The 19,335-nt window shown below is 45.5% G+C and overlaps 1 protein-coding gene across 2 annotated transcripts in view; it reads right to left on the minus strand.

The window, feature by feature from the left end:
- Positions 1–799: 799 nt before the first annotated feature.
- Positions 800–19,335, minus strand: part of CLRN1 (clarin 1) — a 38,789-nt gene continuing 20,253 nt past the window's right edge. The window contains exons 2-5 of one of the 2 annotated variants that reach the window (XM_060010089.1): positions 15,879–16,058; positions 14,663–14,687; positions 13,611–13,624; positions 800–1,065 (exon numbers count right to left, since the gene is read on the minus strand). In XM_060010089.1, coding sequence (XP_059866072.1) covers positions 800–1,065; positions 13,611–13,624; positions 14,663–14,687; positions 15,879–16,058 — 485 coding nt within the window. The remainder of the gene's footprint in view (positions 1,066–13,610; positions 13,625–14,662; positions 14,688–15,878; positions 16,059–19,335) is intronic. The other variant, XM_060010090.1, reaches the window with a different exon arrangement.

The following is a 19,335-nucleotide window of genomic DNA, read 5'->3' on the forward strand; positions in this document are numbered from 1 at the left end:
GAACGGTCAGTTCTAGGCTCACTTGTGGCCTTTGGTTAGCGGCAGATCAATTTCATGGGTAATTCAGGAAAAAAAAAAATTGACTTGAGTCATGCTTTTGTGACAGACCAAAACCGAAGATGACAGTGATATCGCTGTAATCCCAGAATGTAATATAATTTCATAATTGGGAATTAGTGCTTGAAAACACTAAAAACTTAGAAGCAACAGCCCCAATGAGTCATTCTGCGTCAAGTTTACTAGGAAGAATCATTTTTCACGATTTCTCAGTGGTCCCAGCAATTACGTCTGTTGAAAGTACTGTGTTTCTTCTTTTTTCCTCTTAGAAGTTTATACATTTTGACCAATAGGCATGGATAGTAAGAGTGTGCTTTAAATGACTTTAAAAAAGTGCATTGATACACTTTATCAATGCTCATTTAATGCACTATCATTTTAGGAAAATGATTCCAGCTCTATTTTCTGGTACCTGTGGCAACAAATGTGCAGATATATCAGAAATAGTATTTGTTTGTATTAAAATATATTCCCCGTGCCTTCCAATTCCTACCTGACGGAGCAGGCATTTTGCACTCTGGTGTGGATACGGAGTAACAATTTGTCCATTCTAGTCAACTGTCTTGACTACCCGGGCGAAGCAATTTCCCACCAGGTTAAACAACCTTCCAAAGCCTTCTTTCTGCTCCCCTGACTTCCTGGCCTGTATCCTTAGTACGTAGTTTGTAAACATTATCACAGAGGGTTTGGTACTTTAATTTGTGCATCTAAAAGGTTGGACAGAATTAACCATGTCTGCCCTTCAGTACATTAGATCTGCAGCTACGTTAGTTGTCTCTGGGTCTTTAGATTTTGCAAAAGGGAACTGAAATCCAGCAAATCGTATCAGAAGCCCATTCAAAAAGTGAACAAAAAAGCAAATGAAAACCACCCAGAACGACGTGGTGTACTTTTCACTTTGTGTTTTGTAGGCATAAGTCCCTTCTTTGTAATTTGCAATTTTTTCTGAGAGGCGGTGGATTTTCACTTCAGAGGCAAACAGTATCATGACAAGACAGCCGCAGGAGCCTGCAAGAGAAAGAACAAACAGCATGTTGGGACAAATATTTCCTGATTGTAAGGGACAGGAAAGACGGTTTGTGTGCAAACTAAAGAAAGCCTTTTCCCGTTATCCTCATGTGCATTCTTCTGCAAAAATATATTTCAAATTTTTAATCCCGAGCCTGGTTCTCCAACCAATGGCTGGTAGTGCCCGGGTTATGGTTCTGCATGAGAAGACTTTCGGGGGTGGTGTGAGTAGAATCATGCCGATCTTACAGAGACCGGGAGACGTTCCACTTTGCGTGAGGAGAAGGCTGAATTGCTGGGCACCTTAAAAGCACAGTGGTGGAATCAGGCTATAAAGCAGCCACTGCTATGGTGTGGCTTCAAAAGAACGATTTCTCTGTACTTCACAGGTCATGCAGAATAAATGGCAGTCATCCAGCCCCCTTGTGAAAGGGCTGAGGGTTTCCTTCAGAAGGCTTACATGGCTTCTCCCCCTCCTTGGGCTCCCACCTGGCCACAGCTGCCCAGATGCGTACCTGAGCAAAGGCAGCCATGGATAAGGTGTCAAGGCGGAGAGTATCTGTTCTCCTTGTTTGTAATAGAACTCAGGATTTTTACCTGGGCATGTGGCTGACTTGAATGAGGGCTACATTGGTTGAGGGGGGCTGGGATGTAGGGGCCAGAAAGTTTCCTTGAAGTGTGCAGTATTAGGGGCCTGCACTCTCTTTCCCCTGTCCTCCTTCCTGTAGCTGAAATATGGATGCAATGGCTGGAGCACCAGCAGACGTTTTGGACAAGGTGGCCTTAGAAATGGAAGACATATATTATGGAAAAACAGGAAGGGAGGAATTTTGGATATCAGACATTGGGAGCCACCAGTGTCTTCAGTGGACTTTAACCTCTAGATTTTTGTGTGAGAGAATAATAAACATGTATTTTTTTAACCCATTATTATTTAATTAATTAATTTATTTTTGGCTGTGTTGGGTCTTCGTTGCTGCGCATGGGCTTTCTCTAGTTGGGCGAGCGGGGGCTACTCTTCGTTGTGGTGCGTGGGCTTCTTATTGCGGTGGCTTCTCTTGTTGCGGAGCACAGGGTCCAGGTGCGCGGGCTTCAGTAGTTGTGGCACGTGGGCTCAGTAGTTGTGGCTTGTGGGCTCTAGACCTCAGGCTCAGTAGTTGTGGCGCACGGGCTGAGTTGCTCCGCAGCATGTGGGATCTTCCCGGCCAGGGCTCGAACCCGTGTCCCCTGCACTGGCAAGCGGATTCTTAACCACTGCGCCACCAGGGAAGCCCTATTATTATTATTATTATTATTTTCCCCTTATTTATCACTCATTGGTAACCTACTCTAATCTTAAGTGGTGTGGCTGTGGCCTGGATGAGATCTCTGCAGGACAGGAACACGTCATATTGAGTGGTGCCTGGAAACTCTAATAGTCCCTCTCCCGTGAGGATGGAGAATGAGAGCCCCCCAGATGGGTGGATGGCACGGGGGCAGAAGCAGGTGGCAAGAGGGGCAGAGTCAGGGGCATTGAGGAGAGCCGGGGCTCCCAGGGCTCCCACAGCTACATCTGCATCCTAGGCCATCACAGTGGGGTGCTAGTTAACAGGAAACTTGCTGAGATGGTTTTCAGACTTTGGTCAAACCAATTTGGGTTCAAACCCTGATTCCGCTAGTAGCTTTGTGAAAGTCGTCAATTTTAACCTCCAAGCCTCCACTTCCTTGTCTATAAAATGTGGACAATAAAGATGATTCAAGATTAACATTTGGTATTAGAATTGGCACATAGAAGTGCTCACTAACTGGTAGCTGTTCCTCTGGTTTTTATGTATTTTTTCATCTTGCAAGTCTTCGTTCCACCACACGCCAAAAAAACCCCTGAATCCATCAGATAGGCCACGCCAGAGAACGTACTGACACTATAGCGCCTCGTTCCTCCACATGCTCTCCCATTAGGTTTATGACTCCTTGAGGAGGGGTAAGTGCTTTTGCCTTCAATTACAGTTAATTCAAATGCCCTGGGAGCAGCAACATAGTGGCTTAAGTTCCCATTCATTAATTCACTCATTCATTTATTCCATGAGACTTATTACGGGCCAAGCATGGGAATAGTGGTGGAGATTTCAACATTAAAGAAAATGCAGATGGTTTCTGCTGTAACAGAGAGTATAATCGGGCAGGGAACTCAGATAAAACAGTTGTAAACCAATTGCAGTGGGTGTCATAGTAAGGGAGGTGCAGGTAGCTATTACTGAGTAGGTGGGCAGCATCCTAGAAGGTCCTTTGGAAGTAGCTGTAGGAAAAGTTAGCAAAGGGAGGTTGGGCCGTGTGGGGAGAACGCTCCAGACATGAGGTGCTACCATGCAAATGATGTTCCCATTCCTTTTCCGAAGGCTGGGTTTGGGTTGGTAAGATGGGGGTGGGGTTGGTTTGGGGGTGAGGAGGAAAGGTGAAATTCTATTTCTTCTGTGAGAATTTCACCTGGGACTGGCTCCCGCCACCATCATACATCCCCAAGTAATTAAGTGATATAATTTTCTTGAAACGTCACTTCCCACCAGCCTTGGAGAATATTCCTTTGTAAAAATTGTCAGCCTATTTTTGTATTCTGAGCTTAAAACCAGAGCTCTCCCCTGGCAATACTGTATTATTCCTTTATTGTTAGATCCAACAAAAAGGCTGAGATGCTGTTTTCTCTTTATCTTTTATTTGAAAATTGTGGAGAAAATGCCATCGCTTTTACCATGAGAACCTCTTTGTGTGAGGAGATGGTGAATTTCAGACAGAAGCGAAACACTGTATTTCCCTGGTGCTTGAAAGGAAAATTCAAGCTCGGTTCTCTTTTTCAAGTTGTTAAATATTTTAAAGGTACTGCTTTGTTAAGGAGAAAGCATCACACTGAGACTGCATTTCAAATTCTTAAAGTAAAAGTTGCTTGGGTATCTAAGACCCATAGCCCTTCACTGGAGCTAATACTTCAAGCATGCAAGCTCCCCAAACACGATATAGTTGTTAAGAGGACGGTCTGAGGTTCTGCTCTTGGAGTCTGGGGTTGTCCGTGAGGTCAACTTGGTCATTTCAGAGTCAGAGCATGGAAACCCAGCCTGAGTCTCTGCCAACCCCTCAGTGACGCTAGGACACGCGGAGGGAAACAACTCAGTGTGAATTTAGGATATTTTTGCCTCTCTCTGTCCCTGGCTCTAAATGAAATGTGGGACCACCAATACCTATTTATGGATTATGGACCAAAAGATACCCAAGAAGGGGCTTCCCTGGTGGCGCAGTGGTTGAGAGTCCGCCTGCCGATGCAGGGGACGCGGGTTCATGCCCCGGTCCGGGAAGATCCCACATGCCACGGAGCGGCTGGGCCCGTGAGCCATGGCCGCTGAGCCTGCGCGTCCAGAGCCTGTGCTCCGCAACGGGAGAGGCCACAACAGTGAAAGGCCCGCGTACCGCAAAAAAAAAAAAAAAAAAGAGATACCCAGAAAGAGTTTCTGTTTGTGGCCTGGCTGCTGGGGACATGAAGAGAGGTGTGTAAGGGATGTGAGTGGTGGTGGGAACAGGGCTCAGCACGTTTTCCGGTCTGGCCCTTCGCTTCCAGCAAGGGGGCTCCTGCTATGGGTCCCACATTTAGAGGGTCCTGCTCTCTCTCCTGTTGACACCCCTCCCCACGGGGTGAGGAATGCTTGATGTCAGTGGGATGGGGCCATCTGGAGTCCCTGACTCCATGCCAGATGGTACCCCTGGGACCCAGGAATTTCCTCCACAAACAGCCCTGAGCACACTTCCTGGGCTGGCACGAGCATCTTCCCTGGGTCCATTTACACAGGGGTGGATTTTGTGGCTTCTGCTGTAGGCCTGAGGGTGGCCAAGGAACGGCTGTTTGGGGGGCATGGTCAGAGCTCAGATACGCGGTGGAGTGTCCACACACTTATGCTCGAGGCCCTTTACGGCGTGGATGGAACCAGCCACGGGAAGAGAGACGAATAGACAGGGCTCGGCCCTCCTCTCATCACCACATCAGCTGCAGAATTCCCAGGGCTCAAGAAGTCTAAATCTGAATCTGGCCTCCAGGTCCAGGTCCTAGAGAGACGTGTGTCAAGGGTGAAGGATAAACATGTTTCACTGAATAGTCTATTAGCTTATAACTTTTAAATGATGAGACACGTGGTATGTGGGCTTTCATTCGTGCTCTTGCCCAAGGGTTAGGAGGATCAAGCCTGCATGCTTCCTCCCAGTTACCCATGTCCCCCAAGAGCCCAAACTCAGCTGGGGCCATTTGGACAGATTTCCCCCTTGTCTGTCTATCTGACCAACACTGCTGCAGCTCATAAGAAAGGTTAAAGTTTACACCAAATTTAGGGAAACCTGACAAGCCTTGCTCAAGCTAGAATTTGGAATATAACCAGGCAAACGAGGTTTTGCTGCCGGGTGTCTTACTCAAAGACGAGCCATTTTCCTTTCATGTGTTTGATTTCCCCACCATCTGGCTGGTACCGTAGTGTTTTTTTTTTTTTTTTTTTCCCTTCTCCTTTTAATGACTTTGATTACTGAGTTAATTTCTGACTGAATAGGAGAGCTGAGTTATAGGGCTGTCACACCATGAATTATAAGTCAATTAACAAACATGTGTCATGTACTAGACACTACACACTCAGGGCTCTCCTCTGGCAGCTGAGACTACAGAATCGGTCACCTCTCCCCCCCCAGTCCCTTACAATATAGGGAATGAAGCTCACAGCCAACAAGAAAGCTGCTTCTTTATCCCTCGGTGACCCCTGAGAGTGACTATACTTTATGGGTGGGAAGATCCTGCCAGGGTCCATGGGAGTCTAGGGTACCATGGGTTTCAGTAGACATGTGTTCTCAAAGGTGAAAAACACCTCTGAAACTTTCTCCTATTATCACTAAGATTGCATCTGGGAAATAGTAAATTAGAATTTCTATTCCATTTAAAGTAATGGCCAAGATTTCCAGAAAGCTAACATGTCATCTTTAAACTCTCTTAGAGCTGATGAGTGGAAGCAAGATTTGCCCCTCCCAAATATACCACTTCAACAGATTGATTATTTTGAATTAAAGTTACTTAAGAAACAACTAGTGCAAGAAGGACACTCTGACCTTCCTCTGTCTCCCTGAAATCAGGAAATAAATTTCCCATATGAAGCGTACCCTCCCTGCACCTGGAGGGTAGAAGGCATCCTTAACACCAGAGATAGGGAATTCAGGGCCGAGATGGCTGTATAAACAAACCTTGCTACTTCTTCACTAATTTACTACCCCAAGCCCAAACTACTTTGGTCAGTTTTTCACAAATTTATTGTTTCTTTGTCTGAAAGGTATAAACGCGGCCTGCTTGGGTCAGTTCTTTGAGTCTCATATTTTATGATCTCCTGTACGTATGAAACGAAATTTGTTCTTCTCCTGTTAACCTGTCTTATGTCAATTTAATTACGAGGCAGCCAAAGAACCTGGAAAGGAAGAGTGAAAACTTTCTCCCCTACAATGACAACTGTTAGAGGCATTCCATTTCCTCTACAGCATGATAAGTTGAAGATTTCCTTCTTTAAGGAGTCTTGAGAGACGATACATGGGGTTGAAAAAGCCACTTCAGGTGTAAGTGCTAATTTTCTGTGAAATTATGTAATCTCACTAGAAAGTCAGTTATTATTGGTGAGATCTCCAGCAATGATTTCTTCCCCAAATGGAAGCTGCTCCAATTCCAAACTGCTTTAGAGACCAATGGCTACCATCTAGACTAGTAAAGCAAGCTAATATCTAAGAGTAGATTTTGAGGTCATAATGGAGAGCAATTTGGTCCTGTATTTCCAAAGAGCAGGTGAGGAGGAAGTTATAACACCAGCTGGGTTCAGCTTTTCCCCTTCTTCTGTGATATAATGTCTTCTGTAATGGAGAGTTGAAGAGCCCATATCTAACTTAAGTTTTACAGATGTCATGTTAGTGAGAAGAGTGATTCATGCAAAGATCTTTTTCTCATTGGAACTGATTTTCAGAAAAGGAGATTGTCACGTGTTACTAGAAAATATGTAGAGCTGCTTCTGTTTTATTCATTTACCAACAAATACTTATTGGATGCTGACTGAACTATTCTGGGCACTGGGGATACAGCACTGAATGAAGCAGACAAAAATCCCTATCTTCATGGAGCTCTCAGTGGTAGAGAGAGTGGAGAGAGAGGCTATAACAACATAAGTAATTCCATTCTGTAGTTTATCAGAGTGTGATGTGTACTAAGGAGAATAAAATAAAGCAGGGAAGAGGGATGGCCTGGGGAAGATGACACTTTAGTGCCTCTTGAAGAAGTCGGGGGTGAGAAGGTAGGTATTGGAGGGGAAGAGCATTTCAAGCTGAGGGAACAGAGAGTGCAAAGGGAACCAGGGGATTTGAGCAGAGAGAAGAAGAGAACCAGGCGGAGGGGAGTAAGAGGTGAGGTATGTGTGCGGGTTTCTAGGGTGGGCACAGCAAGTGCTACTTTGGTGGTCGTAGCAAGGACTTGGGTTGTGACTCTAAATGAAACACAGGGGAGACACTTGTGCATGTTCTGAACAGGACAGGAGTCTCTTTGCAGTTGTGACAGGACAAGATTGAGCGTCTCCTTGCACCAGATCATGCACGGCCGGGCCCCGTGCAAAGTGAGTTCAACAGTCCTTCTGTCGCGTCCTTGCCGTGAATGACCTGAATGCAATCCCGTCACTACGGTTCTGCCCCTTCAGATGCTGCCCTGTATCTCAAAACAAAATTCCTTGTCCGTTGACCATCACGGGCTGGCTAATATTACTTCTCTTCCTTCTGTGGCCTCCTTCCAAAGTTTATGCTGAGAAACTAGTCTTTTTGTTGCTGACTTTTCCTACGACCAATCCTATCCTTCCTCAGGCTCTGTGGCTTTAATGCCCAGGTGTCCCTGGATCTTTCTCAGACTCTGAACAACAGCTCCTCCATAAGGACTGAAGTGGAACTAAGTTGCAGATGGTTTTTCACCAACAGTTGCAGAATAATATGCCCTAGACTTAGTACAGAGGCCAGGGTGTGATTAATACTGAAACTGATGTATGACGTGAAGCACCCTTCTATCCCTGTGCTGCTCTTTATTTTCCTGTCTTCTTGTTTTACGTATGACTGAGCTTATGTATGTTCCATGCCACGGCTGTAATTGTCGTAATTAATTATGTCCACATTAGGAGTATCCCCTTTTTAAAGAAAGGCCGTTGTTTTCTTTGTTTGCCTTGCTTGGTGTAACTCAAACATGATGCTACATGTAAGACAAGGCATAATAAATACGCTTTGCAATAAGTCCACATTTCGGTGGTTTCCATCGCCTCTAAAAGGCCTGAACCGATACATTTCATAGCATCCTCAGGGAATATTCCCTGAACTGTCTAGGATGTCCCACTAAGGATCCATGGCGAGTCTTCCACGTAACCTGCTCTCTTACATGCATATGTGGGGTAAACTCTCTATCATCAATTGGGAACCTTCTCGAATGGAATGTGTAAAAGGCATATATCAGTGCTCCAGCGTGAAACTATGGGTCTAGCTGCTGCTATACTCAGCTCCTCCTATTTGGGCACCTGCTCTTTCTCCACCTCCTTAATTTGAGGGCCTCTCTCTCTCCTACTGTGTTATAAACCTTGAGGAAAGTGTTTTTCTCCCTGTTTTCCCCATTCTGCCTTCCCCTGCCACCCTTCCCTCCCTCTCATTGACTCTCTCAGGTGGCCTCCCTTTCCCATACTTCATTGTTGATCTGTACTCTTTTTTTTTTTAACTTTTAATTGGAGTAGAGTTGATTTACAATGTCGTGTTAGTGTCTGGTGTACAGCAAAATGATTCAGTTATTTATATATATATGTATGTATGTATGTATATATATTCTTTTTCATATTCTTTTCCATTATGGTTTATTACAGGATACTGACTATGGTTCCCTGTGCTCTACAGTAGGCCTTGCTGTTTATCTGTTTGTTTGTTTGTTTGTTTTTGTGGTACGCAGGCCTCTCAATCTTGCAGCCTCTCCCGTTGCGGAGCACAGGCTCCGGACGCACAGGCTCAGCGGCCACGGCTCACGGGCCCAGCCGCTCCGCGGCATGTGGGATCTTCCCGGACCGGGGCACAAACCTGCGTCCCCTGCATCGGCAGGCGGACTCTCAACCACTGCCCCACCAGGGAAGCCCTGTTTATCTGTTTTATATCTAGTTGTCAGTATCTGCTAATCCCAGACTCCTAATTTATCCCTTCCCCACCCCCTTCCCCCTTTGGTAACCATAAATTTGTTTTCTATTGTTGGCCTGTACTCTTGAACCATCCCCCTCTTGTAGCCTCTGGGACACCACGTCTCCTGATTTTCCTTCATCCTCTCCAGACACACCTAGTCAGTGTCCTTTGCTGCCTCCTTCTCCTCTTTCTTCTCAACCCCAAAATTAACTGATGGTGTTATTCAGGGATTGGTCCTAGGCCAATTTTTATCTATCTACATTCTCTTCCTAGATGATCTCACCCATGTTCATTGCTTTGAGTGATATCTATATCCTGACAACTCTTAAATTTATGTTTTTTGTCTAGACCTCTTCTCTGAGCTCCAGACTCATATATCTGACTGTCTACTTGAAATGTCCTCTTGAACATCTCATAGGATCTCAAACTGGACATGCCCTAAATGGAACACTTGATTTCTAATGCTAAGCTCCTCTCCCCACTTCTTTTTTGCCCTAAACTCTAAGCCTGTTCCTCCCCTGTCTTATTCAGCTGGGTTAATGCCCCCACTGTCTACTAATTGCTTAAGCTACCTACAAAACATTTTGGATCTACTTTCAAAATGCTCTTAGAATACATTCATCTCTCTCCATCTCCAATGCAACAGCCTAGTCTTTCACCAGACATTTCTTAAAAGGGAAATCAGTTGGACTTCCCTGGTGGTGCAGTGGTTAAGAATCCGCCTGCCAATGCAGGGGACACGGGTTCGAGCCCTGGTCCGGGAAGATCCCACATGCCAGGGAGCAACGAAGCCCATGTGCCATAACTACTGAGCTTGCGCTCTAGAGCCCGAGAGCCACAACTACTGAGCCCACGTGCCACAACTATTGAAACCCACGCACCTAGAGCCCGTGCTCCACAACAAGAGAAGCCACAGCAATGAGAAGCCCGTGCACCACAACGAAGAGTAGACCCCGTTCGCCGCAACCAGAGAAAGCCCACGCGCAGTAATGAAGACCCAATGCAGCCATAAATAAATAAATTTATAAAAAATTAAAAGGTAAATCAGCTATCAGACAGCTTCTTAAGGACTTTCAGAAGTGTCTCATTGCAATTAGAATCCATTCTGAAAGACTTGCCGTGGCTTTTGAGGTCTGACATTAACTGACGTCAACTGATCTAATTTTTTTTTTTTTTGGCCATTTTCCCCTCACTGCCTGTTCTCTAGCCACATGGGCCTTCTTTCAGTGCCTACAACAAGCTGGCCTCTTTCCCTAGCATCCTCATGTGTGTTTTTTCCTCTCCTTGGGAAGTTCTCTGAGGATCCTTAGCTCTTTTGTATCTTTAGAACTCAGCTACCTGGAGTAGCCTTTGCCGACCGCCATATCAAGACCCGATCTTCCCTTCCCTTCATTCTCTGTCATGACAGCCTGTTCATCACCATTATTGTGATCTTTAATTCCCTGTGTAAACTTCTGTTGACTCTCCCTCTAGATTTTAGCCTCCACGAAGGCAGGACTGTGTGCCTGATGGGTTGTGGTAACACCAGTACCTCTCATAATGGCTGCTACGTGGTGGCACTCAGTCAGCGTTTGTTGAATAAATGAAATGAGTGCACCTGTATCAGTGGTTCTTGACACTGGTCACACATTAGAATTATTACCTATGAAACCTTAAAAAAAAAGAAAAAAGACCAGTGCCCAGGCTCCACCCCCAGAGACTCCAATTTGTGATGTGGGACCAGCATCAGTATTTTTGGAACTTACTTCTGGTGATTCTAATGCGTGGTCCGGGAAGAGAATCACTGTCCAAAATGAACCATGGGAGATCCTTAAGATATTACTAAAATCCTAACTCAGGGAAAGACTTCTCAGGCCTGGGTTATGATTGACAAGATGAGAAAGAGCAAATTAACTGACTTGGGTGGGTTTCATGGAACAATGATAGTGGGAAGAAAAGTTACATGAAGAAGGCTGAGGAATGTGAACCAGACTGAAGGCCGTGAGAAGTGGAAGAGGCACTTTTCTGGTCCAGGAGGGCCACAGGATATTGGGCTGCAAGGACAAGCAGGCTGTGGTGACAAACCGTTGCTGACCTCATCCAGAAGTTGGCGCCCTTTTTCCTTTTCTCCCCCTGAGGTCTGGCTTGCAGTGCATCAGGGAACTCAAGGAGATGCCCACAGCATTGTTACTCTAGGCAGCATACAAGGTCCCAGACAAGCCGGAAGAGCTCCTTTCCCTTCTCTTCCCCCCCAAGGAGGATGCCAAGCCTGGGGGTCCCATCCAGCAGGGAGGTAGACAGCTAAAGAAAGAGCCCTGGTGTGACATCAGCACAAGGAAAGGTGGCATCTTGGGGAACCCAGGGCTGAGTAGGAGGAGAAGAAGAAAAGGGAGGAAGGAGGTTTTCTCTGCTGGCTATGAGGGAGGCCGCCGGGGTAGAGAAACGGGGGAGGAAACTCAGCAGAAGAGAGCTGCCCCAGGGGAAGGAGGTCTCTAGTGAAGTGTGACTCCCACGGGCATTAAGGGACCCCCCCCCCAATACAGGCTCTGGCCTCTGAGTGTGTGATTCATTGCCTCACATTCCGAGTGTTTGTGATAAGGGCCGTGAAATTCCCACCTTTCCACGAGTGGGGTTTAAAGCTGGGGTCTCTGTGAATATTACAACTTTCGATAAACTTTTCCAAGCCTCCAGGGGCTTACGGGTACTATATGTAGATCAAAGGGAATGAAGTAGTTAGTCTGTGATTCAAGAGTGACCTGTTACCTCTAGAGGTCACAAACTGTCGGTCCATCTGACCTTCAAACGTGTTTCGTTGTCAGGCACAGTTTTTTAAAAATTGTTGAAAATTCTGGTTTTTAAAAATAAGAATTCTTATTTTAAAAATAAGAATGTTAGGGCTTCCCTGGTGGCGCAGTGGTTGAGAGTCCGCCTGCCGATGCCGGGGACACGGGTTCATGCCCCGGTCCGGGAAGATCCCACATGCCGCGGAGCGGCTGGGCCCGTAAGCCATGGCCGCTGAGCCTGCGCGTCCGGAGCCTGTGCTCCGCAACGGGAGAGGCCACAACAGTGAGAGGCCCGCGTACCGCAAAAAAAAAAAAAAAAAGAATTTTTAAAAGAAACAGATAATCTGGAAACACTGGGCCTTTATCCTCTGTGAGACGCAGATCTGGAGCTGGCTCCTTCTTTCCTTTCTCCCTCTCTCTTCCTTCCCTCGTCCACAGACCTTTATTGAGCACCTGCTTTTGCAACAAGTTCAAGGATAAATACAGTACAGTGTGAGCCCAGGGCCTGTGTTCCCGCATATATTTCTGTGCTCAGGTTTTCTCTGCACTAGACTTGGCCAAAAGCCGAGATAAGATCTGGGACTTGGATTAAAGTCTGCATTCTCTGAGTCATCCTGCTTTTCAAATACCGTTAGTTTGGTCGTCCGTTAGAACGGTCAAATAATTTGTCTTCCAAATGGGCTGTTCTCAGTTTCATCCAGAAGCCAGAGTGTGAGATGGCTGTGCCACTTAATAAGCGGTGGTGTCTTGGCATCAAACCAGCTCTTCTTCTCTGTGCTTTGTGATGCAGGGTGCAGACTCCCCCCACTCTGGTTCTGCCTTGTCACCTGCCCCAGTCCTACCAACAGGGAGGATACCAGGGCAGGGGAGGAAGGTCTGGCTGGCCTTGCCACTGGGTAGCACTTCTCTGGGCCTCAGCTGAGGAGTTCCCAAGCCCTTTCCACATTGCCAGAGCTGCCTGCTGCTGTCACATGACAGTGCCACCTCCTCAGAGGTCTGAGACCCAGTGCCCCGAGGCCTCTCCTTAAGCCTCTAGGTTCTGGTAACACTAAACGCTTCCCTGGGTTCCCTAGCCCTAGGGCTGGCCACTGCTTTGTGACATGGCCATCTCTGAGTTACCTCAGCGTCTCCTTGTTTTTCAGTCCTCCAACGTCTATTTAATCAACTCCCTATGGCCCTGGTTCTCAAACCTGAACTTGCATCAGAATTACCTGGAGGGCTTGGTGAAACACAGACGGCTGGGCCCTACTCGAGAGTTTCTGATTCAGGCGGTCTGGGGTGAAGCTGGAGAATTTGCTTTTCTATCAAGATCCCAGGTGATGCAGGTGCTGCTGGTCTGGGGACTCCCCTTGAAGAACCACTCCTGAACATTATATTCCCTCTGTTAAAATAGTGTGTATCCTGTTGTCTAGTTGGTCCCTGGTTGCTTCAAGGGCCTTCACTGAAACGGCACACCACCCAGATCCTCCAGTTTGGTTTGCTGTCGTGGGTGGGGTGAAGTAATCCCAATACCCACTTCTAACCTGACCTTCCCTTGAGATTGAACCGCTACCTCTGTCTGTCTGTGTGTACCCTGTATTTGCGTTCTAGCTCCTCTGCCCTGATTGCAAAGCTGTTGGCCTTCCTTTACATTATTCTGTTCCCTCTCTTTGGATCTTGTCCCACCGCCTCTGCAGGTCTACTCTGCTAATTCCATCCCATTCGCATTCTGTGCTGTTTAAGTGACCGGCCTAACATCTCCTTCTGGGCTTGCTTTCGCAAGTCAGTGAATACGTATTGAATCGTTTATTGTGTGCAGAGGACCATGCTGGATACTTTCCCTAGCGATCCAAAGATGAGAAGGACTTAGACACTGCCGTCATAGGGTAATCATTTCTGCACAATTGAAACTGTATTATTTGCTTGTGAAAAATATGGAGAAAATATTAGCAGAACCTCCGCTAGAGACAGAACTATTTTGGTTGGGTAAATAATTTGAATAGCAAGATGTAGATGGTGGAAGACCCCAAGAGGTTGAGACAGGCTGAGACCTGGGCCCCTTTGTCTCCTCGAGCGAAAGAATACAAAGAAACTACAAGGGACTAAAAATCACTGCACGCATGTGCACGTGGGGCAAATTATGAACAATAAGATACAAAAAGGTCAGAGCGCAGCTGCCACTTCTGAGTTGCGGGGAGCAAAAGCGGGGTACTGCGCAGGATCCCTTCACACAGCACCACCAAGGGGGTGAGCAGACCACCTGTCACCCCTCCAGCCTGACCCACCGATCTGCTCCCACCCTCACCCCATTTAAGGAACCGGCTCCCCCCACCTCAGCGAGCAAGCTAGGGCACCTGTTACTTGGTGTTACTCCCTTGTGCTTCAGCACAAGTCCCCATAAAGCCTTGCCTGAATTCCGCATTTTACCAATTTCTATTGATTAAGGAGCCCAAGAACCCAGGTTGGTAACAAAGGGTGCTCAAGTGATCATGAATAGAGGCTCATATACTGCTTTCTAAGACAAGGGAGCACCCGTTAACTACAAGGCTTTGTTTGATAGAGAGGGAGCTATGAGAGTTTGTGGCTGGAGTTGAATTGTGCAGGGAGAAGGGAGTGGTATCAAGAGAGGGAAGGGGCCTGGTGGCCTGGGGGCTGGCAGCCAAAGGGCAGCTGCAGAGAAGCAGAGAGTCTGATAGGGATCTTCAATACACTGTTTGCTGGTGTGAGTTACGTTCTCTCTCATCTCTCCATGAAATCATTAATACAATGACTTGCTTCCTGGGGCTATGACAAAGCATTGAGTCTTTTTTGCAAGTTTGGAGTGGGGTGAAATCAGAGACCTCCCACTGAAGGATGGTGCATGTGAGTTATGTAGACACTTTCAACTTTCTCATCTCTTTCTCTTTCTTGTAAATATATCCTAAGCACCCTGTGGCACTGCCTGGGTTTTATATTGTTTCCCATCAGCCCTAGTTACTGAGCAGGACGTGTTCATTAATGAACTAATTTTGGGGTTTAGAGTTTTCTCCTTGCCCAGATACACCTACGTAGGCTACACAAAGACCCTATAGGCCTGAATATGGCAACTCATGTGTGGGTGGAACACTGGCTCTTTACTCTTTTTTCATGGCTTTTATTTATTCTTCTGATTAGGAATAAATAAAGGCACATTACTGAATGTTTGGAAATCGTAAAAAGTATGAGAAAAAATGAAAATCACCCATAATTTTACTGCTCAGAGATAACTACTACCAACAGAATACATTCTCTTTCTCTCTCTCTCTCTCTATGTGTGCGTGTGTATATATATATATATGTGTGTGTATTTATGTATATATATATATGTGTGTGTGTATTTATGTATATATATATATGTGTGTGTATTTATGTATATATATATGTGTGTGTATTTATGTATATATATATATGTGTGTGTATTTATGTATATATATATATATATACGTGTGCGTATTTATGTATCTATATATGGAGGCTATATATATGGAGAGTCTATATACAATATATGTATATATTCTCTATATTTATATATAAAATCAAATTAGGTTCATGTTTATAAAATCTTATATATGGCTTTTTTCACTTAACTTTTTGATACAAGCACTTGTCCTTTTGATTTCATCTTCAAAAATATAGTTCAATGCCTCTAGTCAAATAGATCCCCGGAATGAATTTATTGAACTCCCTATTGTTGGATAAGTATAGTTACCTCCACTCTTTGCTCTCATAGATAGTGCCACCGTGGACATCCACATATATGTACTGTCACTTTACATTTGAGTAGCTCTGTCTTTTGCACATTGAAAAGCGCATTTATCTTCAGAGATAGGATTCTGTACTCACCGGAAATGAAGCTCAAGAGATACAACCCCAGTGGACCATGCAGGGTTTCAAAGGGCTTGCCGAAAGCATTGTACATGAAGAAGGCCGTCCCCACCAGGGTTAAAACGATGAGGATCGTGGAGAAAAGAATGACATTGACGTGGATACTCACTGGGATGGCTTTGAGCAAATCTGGGAAAACTGAAGATAAAACAAAGATTAGAGGAAATTTCATCAGCGGTCATCTGCAAGTGTAATTTAAAAAAATGAAATCCTTTTTTTTTAACTTCAAAAATCACTAAAATCCTTCAGAGGAATACATTCTCACTTACTAATTTACAAGGGATTTACAAAAAGGTTTAAACATGGGATTATTTTATAGAACTCACCAGTAAAAACTAGCAAAGGGGGAGATTTGAGGGCATTTTTTTTTTTTTTTTGCCCTCGCTCATATGTAATTACTTAAATAAACAAGTGCTGGCTTTATAATCAAAATCTATACATTTTGATGACCAAACTTTTAATGACATTTCTCATTAGTCTTTAAAAAAAAAAGGTCTATCTTAACTTGTAATGACATTTTCAGAACTGGGGGAGTTCAAACGTCAGGAGGTTTCTATATTTCCTTTGATACAAAAACAAAAATTGTTTCCTGTCCACACCAAGATTAAAGAATGGGGTATTTTCAGTCAACTTCAATATTTTGATGTAGCACAAGCTGTGGGAAAATAATTTCTGGGGATACAAGAAATATTTTCCATTTAGAAAACATGCCAAATCTATTTCTAGATTTTGCGTTCAGGGCAAGTTTTTCTTGTTTGCAGAAGAGATGAAATACTTTATAAATGTAGGATTTCTCTTATCTGGTGAGTCGTCAGCATGCTTAGCGTCAGTGAATCTGGAAAAACCAAACTGGAGAAGTTTAGTTTAGTCCATTTTAGTTTCCCAGACTTTATTTATTGAGCACCTACTGTGTGCCAGACATTGTTCTAGGCGCTGGAAATAGAGCCATAAAATAAGATAGACAAGGTCCCTGTTGTCTTATGGAGTTTATATAACCTAATGGGAGTTGATAGACAAATAACAGGTAAACGAACGTGATAGTTGATTGCCAAAGAAGGCCACCATCAATTCCTTTCCTCCTTTTACAAACATGTCACTTCTGCTTTAAGAGGTAGAAGTTATTCCTCAGTCCCCTTGAACCTGGGCTGGCTTATGACTGCTCTGACCATTTGAATATGGCAGCAGAAATACATGGTGCCACTTTCAGGCCTGGCTTATAAGAGGACCAACCATTTCCACTTCTTTTCTCTTGGAGACTTGAGCTGCCATGCAGGAAGTCCAGTTCTCTGCTGGAAAAGGAGGCCACCCAGAGGAGCACGGGGGCACCAGACAAGGGAGGGAAGAACCTTAGACATCCAGCCCAGAGAAGCCTCCAGATGACTCCAACCCCAGCTGCTGTTTAACTGCAACAGGGAAAGTCCCAATCAAGAACTGCCCAGCCGAACTGGTAAATTTCTGTTTCAAGCCCCTGAGTTTTGAGCGGCTGTTACCCACTGATAACAAGACACTTTCAGAGTGTGATAATGCTGTGGAGAAAGAAAACAGGGTGATGGGGTTTTGAGTGACTGGATGAGTGGATGGGGGTGGTCAGGAAGGTGACACCTGAGCTGACACCTGAATGTTGAGAAGGAAGTGCCTGTATAAAGGTCGGGGGCAGAGCGTTTCAGGGAAGGGGAATGCAGCTGAGGCAGCGGTGTGCCGGCGTGGGCCGCGGTTCCTGGTGAATGAGGTGGAGGAAGAAGTGGGTTTCTGTAGGCTGGGATCAGATTCTCGGCTCCTGCTAGATCCTGGTCTGTTGACCGTGGTGGCGGGGGTGGGGGGGGTGGTCTGCCTTTAGGCTGAATTCATTTGGAAGCCACTAGAGGTTTTTTTTTTTACATCTTTATTGGAGTATAACTGCTTTACAATGGTGTGTTAGTTTCTGCTTTATAACGAAGTGAATCAGTCATACATACACATATGTTCCCGTATCTCTTATTTCCCACTAGAGGGTTTTAAGTAGGAGAGTGACCTAATCTACTTCAGGATGTGAAAAGATCGCTCTGCCTGCTGAGTAATGAGTACACAAGGGAGGGGGAAGGGGGAGAGGGGAGGGGGAGGGGGAGGGGATGGAGACGGGGGAGGGGAGGGGAGGGGAGGGGAGGGGAGGGGGAGGGGGAGGGAGAGGCCAAGGGTGGAAGCGGGGATACTGGGGGTGGGTGTGGGGAGGTGGCAGGTATTTACAGTGATAAGAGATGGAGGCCTGGCCTAAGGTGTAGCCGTAGAAGTGGTGAGAGCTTGTCAGATGTGGAGATGGAAGATAGAACTTGTTGAAAGAAAGAAATCAAGGATAACTCCTACTAGAGTAACTGAATAAATGGTGATGCTATTGAGACAGATAAGTAGAAGGGGCAGGTTTGGCCAGGGGAGGGGGAAGTGACGCAAGAGTTCTGTTTTAGCTATTTTAAGTTTGAGCTGTGTTTCGGATATCCAAGTAGAGATGACAAATAGGATTTGTCTGCAGGTCCAGGGAGAGGGTGGAGGTATTTAAGGAGGTGAAACTAGGGTGAGGAAAGCAAGGTACCTAGGGCAAATAGGGAAACTTAAGGAGACAGTCACGCTCTGGGGCCAAGCCTGCCCTTGCACAAGCCCAAGAGTAAATGTCTCCTTAACTTTTATGACCTAGGTGCCTCCGTGGCCTCACCCTGGTTCTGGAGCTCGTATTTAAAGCCAAGGGAATGGCTATCACCTGTGGAGAAGCTGTAGCTAGAGGAGAGAAGGGCCCAGGAGAGAAAGAGAGCTTGTGAGTTAGGAGCAAATCCATGGATTGGACAGCAGGAAGCCAAGGGAAGAAAATGTTTCAAGGAGGAAGTGGTCGACTGTGCAAATACATGTCCTAAGGCCACAACGCTGTGCTCCTGACCACGTGTCAGAAAGCAACCAGGTGAAGGAGCTGCAACCCGGTTGAAGGGTTCAGAACAAACCTTTCACCACTGCTAGATATAACTAACTACCTACAGACATGCATAAAACATGCTTAGCGCTATCAGCTAGGGAACATCCTCTCCACGAGTACCGACAAGGTCATTTGTTTGTGCCCTGCCGGTCATTTGACTACTGAGGTTTACTTGCGCTATATTTCTTTTACCTTCCCATAAGAGAAATGCACACTAAATCTATGAGATACCATTTTCCACAAATCATATTGACAAAGATGAAAACGTTCAGTGATATCCTGTGTGAGCTAAGGTGTAGGGAAATGGAGATCCTTGTGCACTTTTCTTGGGAGTGTAAATTGGTACAGCTTCCTTGGGGCAGTTGGGCACTACCTATAAAGAATTAAAATGCACATATCCTTTAGCTCAGCAATTTTACTGCCAAGAGTTTATCCTACGGATATTTTGCATATGAATCCAATAAAATATTACAAGGGTGT

Source organism: Delphinus delphis, chromosome 4 (genome assembly GCF_949987515.2).
Source record: "Delphinus delphis chromosome 4, mDelDel1.2, whole genome shotgun sequence".
In the NCBI taxonomy this organism is placed as follows: domain Eukaryota; kingdom Metazoa; phylum Chordata; class Mammalia; order Artiodactyla; family Delphinidae; genus Delphinus; species Delphinus delphis.